We start from the raw sequence: 14,928 nt of genomic DNA, 5'->3' as shown, positions 1-14,928 counted from the left end.
AAGCAGCCCGAGTGCCCATCAGTAGAAGATGGATAAAAAGCTGTGGGCACTTACACTGTGGAATACTATGCAGCTGTGAAAAAGAGGGAGTCGCTTACCCTTTGGGACAGCATGGAGGGACCTGGGAAATACTGTGCTCAGTGAGATAAGCCAATCTGAGAAAGACAGATATCCCATGACCTCACTGATTTGTGGAAGCTAATGACCAAAATGAATTGACCCACAAAGTAAGACCCGAAGCAGGGAGGCATGGAGCAGACTGACATACCTCGGTGTGGGGTCGGGGGGACGAGAAGAGATCAGCCAGAGGACTTCTATACTGACGTGCACAGCCCATGGACACGGCAGTAGGGTGGTGAGGACCTGGAGGGAGGGAAGGGGGGTAGGGGGGACAGATAGGAGGCATCTATAATACTATCAACCATAAAAATATATATTAAAAAAAAACCTGACAGAGGTTAATTAACTTGGTGGAGCTGGGAGTCTAAGTCCAGCGTGTCCTCTAAGCCACCAAGCGAACGTCCGTGTCTTCAGGGGCCGGACACCACCTCAAGGGGAAGAAGCAGGGAGCTGGCTGAGCTGGACGGCCCTTGAAACGAGCCCAATAAATGTGACGGCTGGTGTTACCACTAGTGGCACTAATTAGCCCCCCCTCCCCCTCCCCCTCCCTCCTCCTCCCCCCTCCCCCTCCCCATCCCTCCTCCTACCCCCTTCTCCTCCTCCTCCCCCCCCTCCTCCTCCTCCCCTTCCTCCTCTTCCTCCTCCTCCTCCTTCTAAATATTTTTACTGATTTTTAGAGAGAGGAAGGGAGAGGGAGAGAGAGACATCATCCATCAGTGGCCTCTTGCTTGCCCCCTGCTGGGCATTGAGCACACAACCCGGGCATGTGCCCTGACCGGGAATCAAACCAGCGACCTTTTGGGGCAGGGGACACACCGACCACCCGAGCCACCCCGGCCAGGGCTAGTAGTACTCATCCTTCTGATTGGCAAGCGGGGCTTTTTCTTCCACAGCTTTAGTGACATGTCCTTGGCAAACCCTCAAGTTCGCTTGTTCCAAGCGAGCAGCTCCAGGCCTCGGTGCATTTACAGAGCCTTGTGCCCCCGCCAGTCCAGGGTCGGATTGATCCCGACCTCGGAAGGTTGCCTGGCGCCCGGGGCGCACCTCTCCCAACCCGCCCGCCTCGGCCCAGCGCTCATCCGCGTTCTCGAGCCCCGTGCCTTCTCGGGACGGTTCCCGGTTCCCGGTTCCCGTTAACGGAGCACGGTGCCTTTCCACAGTGATGTCCCCATCCGCTCCGCGCAGCGCCTCCCCTTCCTCAGAGGTGGACACGGAGTCTCCGGGGTCCGGGGGAGTGTGCCCGGGCGGACAAACAAACACAGGGAGGGGTGTCAGGGCAGGGGGCACGGGGTCCAGGAGCCGGTGGCCATCCTGGGCCTCGCCGGCCTCGGTGGGCCCCTCCCCGAAATGCGGATGGTGGGCCAGCCCCGTCCTCCCGCCACAGCGGGCCCAGAGGAGGTGCAGACCGTGACCGCGCTGGAGGCCGGCCGCGTGCCCTCCCCCTTTCTCACCTGCGCCGGCGGCCTCTTCTCCAACTGACCCGCAGAAGCGCACTCGGACCCGCATTCTGGTCAGGGGGCTGACAGTGGACCGGCCTGGTGCTGTCACCTCCCGGGGAAACCGAGGCACGGGCTCCTCGTCTGTGCAGTGGGAGGGACCCTGGTTCCCCGCGTGGGTGGTCGCGGGAAGGCGCTTGGCAGTGTTGCTGGGCCCGCAGGACACGCTCCCCGGCAGCCTGAGTGAGTCTGAGCTCAGACAGCACAATAGTAACAGCGGGCCTGGGGCGGGTCCCCGCAGGTCCCCCCGCGGCCCCAGCTCCGCCCACTCCTCCCGTGGGCCCCTTTGTCTGCGCCCAGAGCCCAGCGAGCAGGGGCTGGGAGTTACCAGGGAGGCGGGCATTTCTAATCCGAGGTGCTGACGGCGCCTGCGTCTTTGCCGTCGGAAGCGCCCGTAATGTGAGACCCCCCGGGGGAGCAGGTGCTCACGCTGGGAGGGCGTTCGGGGAGGTGCCTGGGCCAGGCGGGGTGGCTGGGCTCCAGAGGTGGGGCGGCTGCCGGAGATACGGGGCTCGGGGCCGGGAGCTTTGCCAGCCGTGCCTGCCGGCATCGGGCAGCCCTTCACACGGTCAGGGGGGTGCACGGGGCACCGGGGTGGGGGTGAGGCTTAGGAGCAGGCTCAGAGGCAGCCCCGAGGGACCCTGCCATTTCTCGAGGCCGGGGTTGGCCTGGGACAGCACAGGGAGCTGAGAGGGCCCGGTGTCCCTGTGAGCAGGAGTGTGACGGCAGTGCGGGTGTGTCTGCAGGGGAGTGTGCGTGAGTATGTGAGTGCGTGTGCATGCGTGTTTGTGTGCGAGCGGTAGTGCATGAATGGATGTGGATGTGGATGTGTGGGAGAGTATGATCGTATGTGGTGTGAGTGTGTGTGCGTGCGTGTTTGTGTGTGAGCGGTAGTGCATGAGTGGATGTGTGTGTGTGGGAGAATGTGATCGTATGTGGTGTGAGTGTGTGTGCATGCGTGTTTGTGTGCGAGCGGTAGTGCATGAGTGGATGTGTGTGTGTGGGAGAGTATGATCGTATGTGGTGTGAGTGCGTGTGCATGCGTGTTTGTGCGTGAGCGGTAGTGCATGAGTGGATGTGTGTGTGTGGGAGAGGATGTGACCATACGTAACGTGTGAAGGTAGGTGTGGCTGTGTGTAGGTGAGTATAGGTGTAGGTGTAGGTGTAATCTGTGTGACTGTGGGTGCTGCGTGAGCTGTGAGCTGTGTGCGTGTGCATGCCGTGCCTGCCTGGGCCGGGATGTGGTCCCCCCGCCCTGCCCCCCGCAGCCCAGACCCTCCGGCTGCGTCCGAGGCTGCCGCTGGCGGGGCCGCGCTTGATGTCCAGGTTGCAGAGCGAGGCCAGTGCGGCCGAATCTGCGCGGAGCAGCCTGCGGTCCGTTTCATTCATTATGAAGTTTTAAATCCACCGGCGCCGCTTGAGCCTGGCACGCCCTCCTGCCCCGGCGCTGGGCTTGCCGCGTCTCGGGGACCCTCCCTGGCTGCAGGTGCTGCGTCCTGTGTGCCTTTGTTCTCCCAGCAACAGCCAGTCCCTTGTTTGTCTCCTTTCCTCTGAGGCTGGGTGGGCCAGCAAGGGCGGGGGAGGAGGTGGGGGTGGCTCCGGCCCCCGGGAGGTGGGCCGCACAGGGTGTCTGTGTGAGGAGAGCCCCGCCCCCCAGGGGATTGAAGGGCCCACGGGCTCTGAGCTCCGTGGCCACCTGGGTCCTGGCCCCTCCTCTTCTCAGCCACCATCAGGCACCCCCTCATCCCCCGGGCTTGGGTCACCATGGTGTCAAGGGAAGCAAAGAAAACAGCCCCTTAGCGTGGTTTGGGCTGGAAACCACAGACCCTCCTCCATGGCCTCTGCCCGCTCCCGCGTGTGCCCTGGTGTCGATGCCACGTGCCTGCGACTTCCCGCCTCGCGTGTGTCTGCCACCGGGCGGAGCCGCCCAACTTCCTCGGGGTCCCCCATCCTCCATGACGTGGCCAGCACAGTTCGTGAGCATGCGTCGTGTTTCCTCGCCAAGGGTTGCCCATGCCCCCGGGACCAGTGAAAGGGCTTCCCGCCAGGGCAGGGGGTGGAGGGAGGGCACCCTGGGTCTCCATCAGGCGCTCCAATGTGTCTCATTTCCGGTGGCTCTGTCCCAGCGGCCCCTGCACCCCCTCAGGGAAGGGGCCAAGTCCTCCGTTTGCGCGGGGGCACCTTGTCCATCGAGGCCCAGGCAGGTGTCGCCGAGGGGGAGGGCACGGCCCCTCCATTTCCTGCCGCCGCCCCCTGCCCCCCCCCTCTGTGGGCTGGAGGGCCCTCATGGCCACTGCCTTCCGGCCCCCCATCCCCCTCCGCCCCCGGCCGGCCAGCTAACAAGCCTCAGCCTCGCGGTGGAGACGCTGGCTCTGTCCTTGCCTGGCGGCCGCCCTGGGAATCGCCTCTAATCTGCTCTCCGCCTTCCCCCCCCGCCCCCCGCCCCACAGATGCTGACGACGACCCGCAGCTCTCCTGGGTGGCCTCGTCTCCCTCCAGCAAGGATGTGGCGTCCCCCACGCAGATGATCGGAGATGGCTGCGACCTGGGCCTGGGCGAGGAGGAAGGGGGCACGGGCCTGCCGTACCCGTGCCAGTTCTGCGACAAGTCCTTCATCCGCCTGAGCTACCTGAAGCGGCACGAGCAGATCCACAGCGACAAGCTGCCGTTCAAGTGCACCTACTGCAGCCGCCTCTTCAAGCACAAGCGCAGCCGCGACCGCCACATCAAGCTGCACACGGGCGACAAGAAGTACCACTGCCACGAGTGCGAGGCGGCCTTCTCCCGCAGCGACCACCTCAAGATCCACCTGAAGACGCACAGCTCCAGCAAGCCCTTCAAGTGCTCGGTGTGCAAGCGGGGCTTCTCGTCCACCAGCTCGCTGCAGAGCCACATGCAGGCGCACAAGAAGAACAAGGAGCACCTGGCCAAGTGCGAGAAGGAGGCCCGCAAGGACGACTTCATGTGCGACTACTGCGAGGACACCTTCAGCCAGACGGAGGCGCTGGAGAAGCACGTGCTCACGCGGCACCCGCAGCTCTCCGAGAAGGCCGACCTGCAGTGCATCCACTGCCCCGAGGCCTTCGGCGACGAGAGCGCGCTGCTCGCCCACATCCACCAGGCCCACGCCCACCAGAAGCACAAGTGCCCCATGTGCCCCGAGCAGTTCTCCTCCGTGGAGGGCGTCTACTGCCACCTGGACAGCCACCGGCAGCCCGACTCCAGCAACCACAGCGCCAGCCCCGACCCCGTGCTGGGCAGCGTGGCCTCCATGAGCAGCGCCACGCCCGACTCCAGCGCCTCGGTGGAGCGCGGCTCCACCCCGGACTCCACCCTGAAGCCGCTGCGGGGCTCCAAGAAGATGCGGGAGGACGGGCAGGGCTGGTCCAAGGTGGCGTACAGCTGCCCCTACTGCTCCAAGCGGGACTTCCCCAGCCTGGCCGTGCTGGAGATCCACCTGAAGACCATGCACGCCGACAAGCCGCAGCAGAGCCACACGTGCCAGATCTGCCTGGACGCCGTGCCCACGCTGTACACGCTCAACGAGCACGTGCTCAAGCTGCACAAGAACCACGCCTCCCCCGCGCTGCCCTTCGGCGGCCTGTCCGCCTTCCACTGCAACTACTGCCCCGAGATGTTCGCCGACATCAACAGCCTGCAGGAGCACATCCGCGTGTCCCACTGCGGCCCCGGCGCCACCCCGGCGGACGGCAGCAACGCCTTCTTCTGCAACCAGTGCTCCATGGGCTTCCTCACCGAGTCCTCCCTCACCGAGCACATCCAGCAGGCCCACTGCGGCGTGGGCGGCGCCAAGCTCGAGTCCCCCGTGGCGCGGCCCGCGCAGTCCTTCATGGAGGTCTACTCCTGCCCCTACTGCACCAACTCGCCCATCTTCGGCTCCATCCTGAAGCTCACCAAGCACATCAAGGAGAACCACAAGAACATCCCGCTGGCCCACGGCAAGAAGTCCAAGGCCGAGCAGAGCCCCGTCTCCTCCGACGTGGAGGTGTCGTCCCCAAAGCGGCAGCGGCTGGCGCTGAGCGCCGACGCCATCTCCAACGGCGAGTACCCCTGCAACCAGTGCGACCTCAAGTTCTCCAGCTTCGAGAGCTTCCAGACGCACCTGAAGCTGCACCTGGAGCTGCTGCTGCGGAAGCAGGCCTGCCCCCAGTGCAAGGAGGACTTCGACTCCCAGGAGTCCCTGCTGCAGCACCTGACGGTGCACTACATGACCACGTCCACCCACTACGTGTGCGAGAGCTGCGACAAGCAGTTCTCCTCGGTGGACGACCTGCAGAAGCACCTGCTGGACATGCACACCTTCGTGCTCTACCACTGCACACTGTGCCAGGAGGTCTTCGACTCCAAGGTGTCCATCCAGGTGCACCTGGCGGTGAAGCACAGCAACGAGAAGAAGATGTACCGCTGCACGGCCTGCAACTGGGACTTCCGCAAGGAGGCCGACCTGCAGGCGCACGTCAAGCACAGCCACCTGGGCAACCCGGCCAAGGCGCACAAGTGCATCTTCTGCGGGGAGACCTTCAGCACCGAGGTGGAGCTGCAGTGCCACATCACCACGCACAGCAAGAAGTACAACTGCCGCTTCTGCAGCAAGGCCTTCCACGCCATCATCCTGCTGGAGAAGCACCTGCGCGAGAAGCACTGCGTCTTCGACGCCGCCGCCGAGAACGGCACGGCCAACGGGGTGCCCCCGGGCGCCGCCGCCGCCAAGAAGGCCGAGCCGGCCGACCTGCAGGGCATGCTGCTCAAGAACCCCGAGGCGCCCAACAGCCACGAGGCCAGCGAGGACGACGTGGACGCGTCGGAGCCCATGTACGGCTGCGACATCTGCGGGGCGGCCTACACCATGGAGGTGCTGCTCCAGAACCATCGGCTGCGGGACCACAACATCCGGCCCGGCGAGGACGACGGCTCGCGCAAGAAGGCCGAGTTCATCAAGGGCAGCCACAAGTGCAACGTGTGCTCGCGGACTTTCTTCTCGGAGAACGGGCTCCGGGAGCACCTGCAGACGCACCGGGGCCCCGCCAAGCACTACATGTGCCCCATCTGCGGCGAGCGCTTCCCCTCGCTGCTCACGCTCACCGAGCACAAGGTCACGCACAGCAAGAGCCTCGACACGGGCACCTGCCGCATCTGCAAGCTGCCGCTGCAGAGCGAGGAGGAGTTCATCGAGCACTGCCAGATGCACCCCGACCTGCGCAACTCGCTCACCGGCTTCCGCTGCGTGGTCTGCATGCAGACGGTCACCTCCACGCTCGAGCTCAAGATCCACGGCACCTTCCACATGCAGAAGCTGGCGGGCAGCTCGGCCGCGTCCTCCCCCAACGGCCAGGGCCTGCAGAAGCTCTACAAGTGCGCGCTGTGCCTCAAGGAGTTCCGCAGCAAGCAGGACCTGGTGAAGCTCGACGTCAACGGGCTGCCCTACGGCCTCTGCGCCGGCTGCATGGCCCGCAGCGCCAACGGACAGGTGGGCGGCCTGGCCCCGCCCGAGCCCGCCGACCGGCCCTGCGCCGGCCTCCGCTGCCCCGAGTGCAGCGTCAAGTTCGAGAGCGCCGAGGACCTGGAGAGCCACATGCAGGTGGACCACCGCGACCTCACGCCAGAGACCAGCGGGCCCCGGAAAGGCACCCAGACGTCCCCCGTGCCCCGGGTAAGTGCGGCCGCCCGAACCTGACCCCGGCGCCTTGGGGCCCGGCTGGTCCCCACGGGAGCCCCCACGCTGAGCTCTGCATTGGCCCCGAGGAGCAGCTCGCTCATGCCGCGGGCAGGCGGTGAGTTTAGTATGAGCCCCGTGTCGCCAGGGCCCCTCGAGCTGTGTGACACATGTACATTATTGATCTCTCCGAGCCTCATTTGCCAAGAGCTTGTCTGGGAAAGGGGGTCATTGTCTTGGCTGATGCATTGTGAGGGCCCGTGATGTCGGCCCATGACGTCATCGGGGGAAGAGCCGGCGCAGTGCGTGTTCCCGTCGTCAGTCGCGCAGGGCGTGCTCCAACCCTCCCGTCGTGTGGCACCCAGTGAGGGCTCCCGTCATAGCGCCGTCATCCTTGTGATGGATGGGGAGGGCTTCTTCCCGGCGGGGTGGCCCCGAGGGGAAAGCCGCTTTGCTTTCCCAGCTTTAGATCCAGGAGTCTTGACGACTCACGGAGGTAATATCCCCATGGAGACCTGAGCCTGGCATTCAGGGCTCAGGCATGCTGGCTCTAACCACTGGCCAGTACCATCCGCGGCAGCATCAGTATAGTCAGTGCAGTTGCTGGTACATGAAGGCTCTAGAAATGGTCCCGCTTACTGTTAACAATAACGATCCATTGACTGATTGATTGAGTGATTCATTCATCAAATTTGTTTTGAGTGTCCATTATGTTTGGTTGCCTAGCAGCCAAGGAGTCAGAAATGGACCCTGCCATGGGAGGTGCCAGACCAGGGGAGCCACAGGCCCATACCCAGGGGTTTCAACGAGGCAGCGGCGTCCCGGCTACTGGAGGGTCCACACGGGCTCTGGGGACAGTGGCCAGGGGGCACCTGATGGCAAGTCTGGAGCCGGCAGGGCCCTCGGGTGTCAGAGAGGACGGGCTGGGGATCCCCACGGACTCAGGTTGTCTTGTTTCCAGATCGGTGCCAAGCACACCCCAGGGGTGTCTCCCCCTGGAGGCCGCTGTTGGTGCCGCCGGCAGGGAGGTGGGATTTAGGGGAGGCGCCTGGACACAGGAGCCTGTGGGGAGACGGGGATGTTCGCTGTGTGCTCAGAACTGGGGCCTGGGCCCGGGGACACCGAGGGGGGAGCCAGTGAGGGAATGAGGAGGCGGGAGAGAGGGAAGGCAGACTCCGCAGTGGGAGGCACTTTGGGGGTCCCTGGCCCAGCTCCCCAAGCTAGGTCCTGATGGTGGCCCTTCCTGGCCACTGCTGCCCAGCTCTGTCCTCGGTCTCAGCGTGCTGGCCGGCCGACGTGGGAGGACTTGGGAGCATCTGGGCCTGACGTCAGGGGCCTGGGTTGCAATCTCCTCTCTCCGCCTGTGACTTTTTTATTTTTGAGGATATTTTTCCATTGACTTTTTGAGAGTGGAAGGGAGTGGGGACAGAAAGAGAGAAGCATCGATGTGAGAGAGACACATCAATTGGTTGCCTCCTGCACACACCCCAGCTGGGGATCGAGCCTGCAACCAAGATATGTGCCCTTGACCGGTATTCCATCTGCAGGCTGATGCTCTGAGCCGAACGGGCCAGGGCCCCACCCATGACTTGACGGCTCTGGACCTCTCTCCTCCCGGTCAGGCCAGCGGGTGCTAGAAACAAGAGCGGTCAGAGCAGCAGCGTCCTTCCCCACAGCGGACACTGGGGGCCACTCGGAGTGTGTATCCGCTCTGATGGGCCAGGGCCTGCTCCGCGTCAGGGGTTGAATACGGTGCCTCATTCCCGGGCTGTTTCGCTCCGAGGATGGCGCGCGCATGGCAGACGCCCCTTCCCGTGGGTAATCACCATGGCCGTCTGTGGGGGCGAGGATGCCCACGGCTTCATCCATTCGGTGCTTCCAGAGCTCACGGGACAGACGAGGAGACGGGCTCAGGACAGTCAGGAAGAGGGCCTTGAGCCCCCGCTTTCGAGAGGCAGAGACGGGCCGTGAGCCAGGTGATAGGCGGTGCCACAGCCCGGCTTGACCCACACGGAGCCCATCCTGGTTACAAGACGGGCGAGGCCGGCGGGGGCGGGGGCAGGGCCTGGGGTGGTCACCCCATGCTCTGGCTGGGCCCTGCTCTGCCCCCTCCCAGGTGCACCCGGCCCCATCCCTGTCTCTGGCACTGCCCGCCACGGCGCTGGGGCTGCTGGAGCCGCCTCCTTCCCTGTCTCAGCCCTGGACCCCACATCCAGTACCGCTTCCTAAAGCCCCCACTGTGTAGGTATCGGTTCTTATATTGTTTCCATGGCAACAACCTGGGAGCCTTGCTGCGACCTCTGCCTTGGCAGAGAGAGGACCCAGGCCCAGAAAGGGGGCGCCGTGAACCCCAGGACGCACAGCTGTGTGAGGCGGCGCCGCCGGGTCAGACCCGAGGGGCCCTGTTGGCGGCGCCCGGCAGGCCTTCCTGCCTGCGGCCAGGCCTGTGGGAGAGGAGGTGCGCGGGCGATCCCAGCGCGAGGCCCCGGGCAGATGGGCCGTGCGCAGACAGGAGCGAGACAAAGCCCGGCACCTCCCCGCTGAGGGCGCCGTCTCCGGGGCCTGGCCCCCTGCCTGGGCACGCCCGGGGCCAGGGGCCCAGCTGTCTGCCAGCCCCCCCTGCCCCCGCCCTCCCCCAGGACTCACGCTGGCAGGAGCAGACTCTGGGGGCTGCGAGGGGCTTGGGGGCTGGCAGGCTGGGACCCTCGGGAGCGTATCCATAGCAACCAGCTCTCGGAGGACTGGGTTCCCGTGGGGCCGAGGCTGCTGTTGGCTAGAGCGTGAAGCATTGAGGTTTCCGCCTCCCCCTCTGTGTATGGGTAATAACAGCATCACCCCGACTCCAGGCCACGGTGCCAAGGGGGCCAGGGGGTGCTTTCCCACGCCCTCCCTGAGCGGGAACAGGCGTCCCGATCAGAGGGCTCGCCCCGGCCACACCACCTTCCTGCCGCCTGGACCAGAGCCGTCCTCAGTGGTCTGGGGCCTGGAGCCCCGGACGGCAGCTCAGACGGGGGCTCCGGAGGGAGCCTGCCAGGCCTGAATCCCGGCGCGGGCTGTGGCCAAGGGGCTTAGCCTCTTGGAACTCCACGTTCTCAGCCCTGCGGCGAGCTTGGGGCGATGGAGAGTCCGAGTAGACAGTGCCTGCACACAGTAGGTGCTCAAGAAATGCGAGCTGTGGTCGCCGCCCTGGACCTCCGCAGCTCTGCTGTCTGTCCTTCCCCTCGCCTGCCCTCCTGTCCCCGTGTCCGCATCCCCTGTGTTCTCCTGCCCGGGTCTCGGCGGCTGCCCGGGGCTCAGCGTTGCTTCTCCTGGGCCCCTGCCCGCCCCCCGGGGAAGCGGCAGGTGGCAAAGGTGCTGCTCTGAATGCCAAGCTCTGTGCGCGGTTGTCGCCCGGCGGGGCTGAGGCTCTGGAGGAGGGGGCGTCTCCTGGGGATGGAGAAGGGGAGACAGACCGAGAGGAGGTGTTGGGGCGAGGAGGGGGCGGCCAAGGTTGCAGCGGGAAATCCAGGGAGGGAGGGAGGGAGGGAGAGAGAGAGAGAGAGAGAGAGAGACCTCACCCGCTTCTCCACGTGCTTGTCCCCCTGCCTGGGGACCGGCAGCCCCGCTGGTGTCCTCTGCTTGGACATGGGCACCCCAGCCGAGCAGGCAAGGCCACGGGGCCGTCTTTGTGCCGGGCCGCTGGGTCCACGCGCACCGTCGCGGGTGTGGTGTGGTGAGCCTGTGTGTGCGTGTGCATGCCTGTGTGTGAGTGCACATGTGGGCACGGGAGTCTGCAGGAATGGTCACGGGGTGCGGATCTGGGTGGGGCTGTGCACACGGGGCCAGAGGCTGCTGGTGCATCTCAGGATGGGGAGAGGATGGGCGTGGCTATGAGGGTTCCAGGGAGGGTGCCGAAGCTGTTTAGGGACGAGACTGGATGTGTCAGCCTGAGTGAGCTTGTGGTCTTCCCTCCGTGGAGAGTGTGGCGTCTGTGCACCTGTGATGTGGGGAGCTGGTTGTCGTGTGCGGTGTGGGGGTGTCTTCAAGGGGGCTTGTGTGTCACTGGAGATTGGGGTGAGGGTGAGCATGGGGTGTACATATGTGTGTTGCATGTCTGTGTGTGTCCTCATGTGCATGTCCGACCCTGTGTACATGGCTGGCTGGCTGGATAAAGGTGTGTGTGTGTGTGTGTGTGTGTGTGTGTGTGTGTAAGTAGGTAGGTGGACAGATGGGTAGATGAATGGGTGAAGAGGAGGATGGATGGGTGAATGGATGAAGAGGAGGATGGGTGGGTGGGTGGAAGATGGGTGGGTGAATGGGTGAAGATGAGATGGGTGGTGAATGGGTGAAGAGACGGAGGGTAGGTAGGTGGAGGATGGGTGGGTGGCCTGGCACACCCTCCCGTGGGGCAGCCTCCCTCAGCTTCCTCGCGTGACCGTGGGAGGGGGCAGGTCTGCAGGCCTGGCAGGGAGCCGCTGCTCTGGATGCAGCCCGACCCCGTTCCCGGGCTGCAGAGCTGGTTCAGAAGCAGGCGGGAGGAACACGGCCCAGAGCGGCCCCGGGGGGACCAGAGCCATCGGGGAACCCCGAGTGAGCGGGGCTGCGGACCTCCTGCCTCTGCTCGCCCCTCCCTCCCGCCTGTCTGACTCCTGCCTGTTTCGGTTTCCAAACAGAAAAAGACCTACCAGTGCATCAAGTGCCAGATGACCTTCGAGAACGAGCGCGAGATCCAGATCCACGTGGCCAACCACATGATCGGTAAGGGGCCGCGGGCCGCCGTTCCTGTCCTCCCGCCGCCGGCTCTGAGGGTGGGGGGGACATGGCCGCTGTGGCGGGGCATTTCGGGTGGGAGAGCGAGGGCCGGCACTGGCTCCTTCCCATCCAGCCTCCGGCCCCGGCTCCGCTCCCATCACAGTCCCACCTGTGACAGCCCCTTCACCTCCCGCCTCAGTTTCCCTCCGTGTCCGGGACGAAGTGCTTTCCCGCGGTCAGGCACTCGGGCCCTCGTGCTTCCGTGTCGTACGTCATGACGTTGAGCAGACTTCACGGCTCACATCTCCCACTGAGCTGGCGGGTCCCTCGGGCACATGTCCGACAGGATGCTCACGGATTCACGCAGCGTTTCCCTGTTCCCCTTCAAGAGGTTTGGACTTCGCAAAACCCCTCCTTTCCGGGAGGGAGCTTTCCGAGTCCCGGGGGCCCCACGCGGCCCGAGGTGTGGGTGTGGAGGGAAGCTGTGAGTCTCACGTGCCTTCCGTGGGTGGGCGTGGTCCCCTGGCGGGGGCCCTGGAGGAGAGGGACCGGCTGGGCTTCCCCTGAGCGCAGGGCGCGTGGGGAGGGGTGGCGGCGTGGACTCGGAGCCTGCGGTCCTGGTGTCCTGGGTCTCAGGTTGCAGGTGTGGCCGCCTTCTCCAGGGCTTTGCCATCTGAGAAGAGGGGGTCAGTCTCGCCTTGAGCTTCCTGATGGTCACTTCCTCCCTCCTTCTCTTCCTCTGAATCTTTTCATTGGAGTCTTAACAGCAGCCACGCCTCAGAGGAGTTTTGTACAACCTTTAAATGACGGTGTGCATAAAAAAACAGCCACGGCTGGTACCACGAATGCGTTCTCACAAACCGAGCACACCTGTGTGTGCGCCACCCGCTGAGGAAGCCGGCCTTTCCTGCACCCAGAACCCCCTGCCTGGCCCTCCCCCACCCACAGGTCACCCCCATCCTGGTGACTAGCAGCTTAGGTTGCTCTGGCCTGTTTTGCACTAAATGAGTTCATAGCGTCTCCGCTCATTTGTATCCAGTGTCTTTGGCTCGTTCGTGTGAGCGCCTGTGACTGGACAGGGTTCTTTTTCACGGGTGTGTAATATTCCACGTGTGACCACATCGCCATCCATCCACTCGCGATGGGCACCTGGGGAGCTTGCATTCTGAGTTGTTTCCATTCATGCGCTGCCGTGAGCGTCGCTGTAGGTGTCGGGTGAACATGTGCGTGCCGTTTTCAGTGGCCAATGGCCGTCTCTAGGGCTGGCTGGGTGGGTCACGGCTGGGAGTCGGCTCGCCTTCGGTGGGTGTGACAACTTTCCAAAGTGGCTGTCTGACAGCATGCTGCCCCAGCGGCTGAGAGAGTGACCACATCGGTGCTCAGGGCGAGTCTGGCCCCTGGTGCCCCTGCCCCCACCACCAGCTCCAGCATCGCCGTGCTCAGTGGGTGCAGGGGCCCAGCGTCCCAGGGACCAGGAGCGGGCCCCCCGAAGGCGCTGACCCTGACCTTGTGTGTGGTGGGGCTCCCCCGAGGTGAGGGGACGTCAGGGGCCCAGGACAGGCAGGCAGGGCCCTGAGAGTTGGGCCTGACAGGGGGACTGGCGGCTTTCTCATTTCCTCCGTTTGAAAGCCCCCTGTCGAGGAAGGAAACCACCCGTCTGTCATGGCTGCCGAGAGCGCGTCCGGGTGTCAGGAGGTGCAGGTGAGGGTGTCCGCAGGCGTGGGCCTGGAGCAGGCGCCCGCGCTTCTGCTTGTGAGCGTGAGGGGCGTGCCCGGCTAATGGGCCCGCAGCGATTTCAGAGGCGCCCCCTCTCGGGCGCCTCGCCTCCCCTTGGTGGGGAGCCTGGAAGCTGCCTGGTGTCTTCAGGTGGCAGGTGAGGGCTCCCTGTTTTTAAAATATTTTTAAAATATATGTTAATTCATTTCAGAGAGGAAGGGAGAGGGAGAGAGAGAGAAACATCAACGATGAGAGAGAAGCATGGACCGGCTGCCCCTTGCACGCCCCTCACTGGGGATGAGCCCGCAACCCAGCCATGTGCCCTGACCGGGAATCGAACCGTGACCTCCTGGTTCATAGGTCAACCCTCAACCACGGAGCCCCACCGGCTGGGTGAGAGGTTTCCTCTTGACTAGGGTGTTGGGTGATGTGAAAGGAGAAATGATGGGCCTGTGTGTGAGTGGGGGGCTGGGCGTCAGGGTCCCGCCTGGAGGGGGACAGGGACCCTCACCCGCACCTGCTCTGCCGTGCTGTCTGCTGGCCGGGGAGCCAGAGGCCCGAGAGCAGGCAGCAAGGAGCTGTGGTCTCAGAGCTGAGGTTTTACCCCAGGCGAGACGTTTCTACACTAGCAGAAGGCCTCACCATGCAGGCCCTGGTTACGTGACCCCATGGGAGCTGTACCCCCTCTGGGTCTAGCCTGCCCTCCCCCAACTCGCCCTCCCCTGGCCACGCCCACTCGATTGAGCCAAGACCATGGGCTGAGCACCAGCGACGTGTGAGTGCTGGGTGGGCTCTGTGGGCGTTAGAGGGCGAAGGGGGCACAGTCCCTGTCCCTTCCCGCGTCACCTAGAAGTCGCCAGAGCAGACCCCGCGCAGCGAAGGGCGGCGGTCACGTCGGGTGAGGGTGTAGCAGGGGCCATGGCTGAGCCCTCGTGTGCCAGGACCCCTGTGCAGGTGCCGCTCCTCCATCTCCCAGAGGAGGCTGCCCGCCCCGCCCACCTCCTCCCAGCCAGGACCCCAAGGAGCCAGGGCCTGAATAAAAGCCGGAAGAGCCCGGCCGGCGTGGCTCAGTGGGTGAGCGTCGACCTATGAACCAGGAGGTCACAGTTCTATTCCCGGTCAGGGCACATACCCGGGTTTCTTGCTCCATCCCCAGTGGAGGGCGTGCAGGAGGCAGCCGATCCATGATTC

General features: G+C 64.6%; 1 protein-coding gene across 1 annotated transcript in view; it reads left to right on the top strand.

The window, feature by feature from the left end:
* Positions 1-4,072: 4,072 nt before the first annotated feature.
* ZNF423 (zinc finger protein 423) overlaps positions 4,073-14,928 on the top strand; it is a 94,009-nt gene continuing 83,153 nt past the window's right edge. The window contains exons 1-2 of the mRNA XM_081107021.1: positions 4,073-7,287; positions 11,943-12,027. Of these exons, the coding sequence (XP_080963147.1) occupies positions 4,141-7,287; positions 11,943-12,027 (3,232 nt within the window). The 5' untranslated portion in view covers positions 4,073-4,140. The remainder of the gene's footprint in view (positions 7,288-11,942; positions 12,028-14,928) is intronic.

Source organism: Myotis nattereri (assembly GCF_964212035.1).
Source record: "Myotis nattereri genome assembly, chromosome: 15".
NCBI lineage: Eukaryota > Metazoa > Chordata > Mammalia > Chiroptera > Vespertilionidae > Myotis > Myotis nattereri.
Note: the sequence above shows the minus strand (reverse complement) of the source record. Positions and strands in the feature narration are given on the sequence as shown.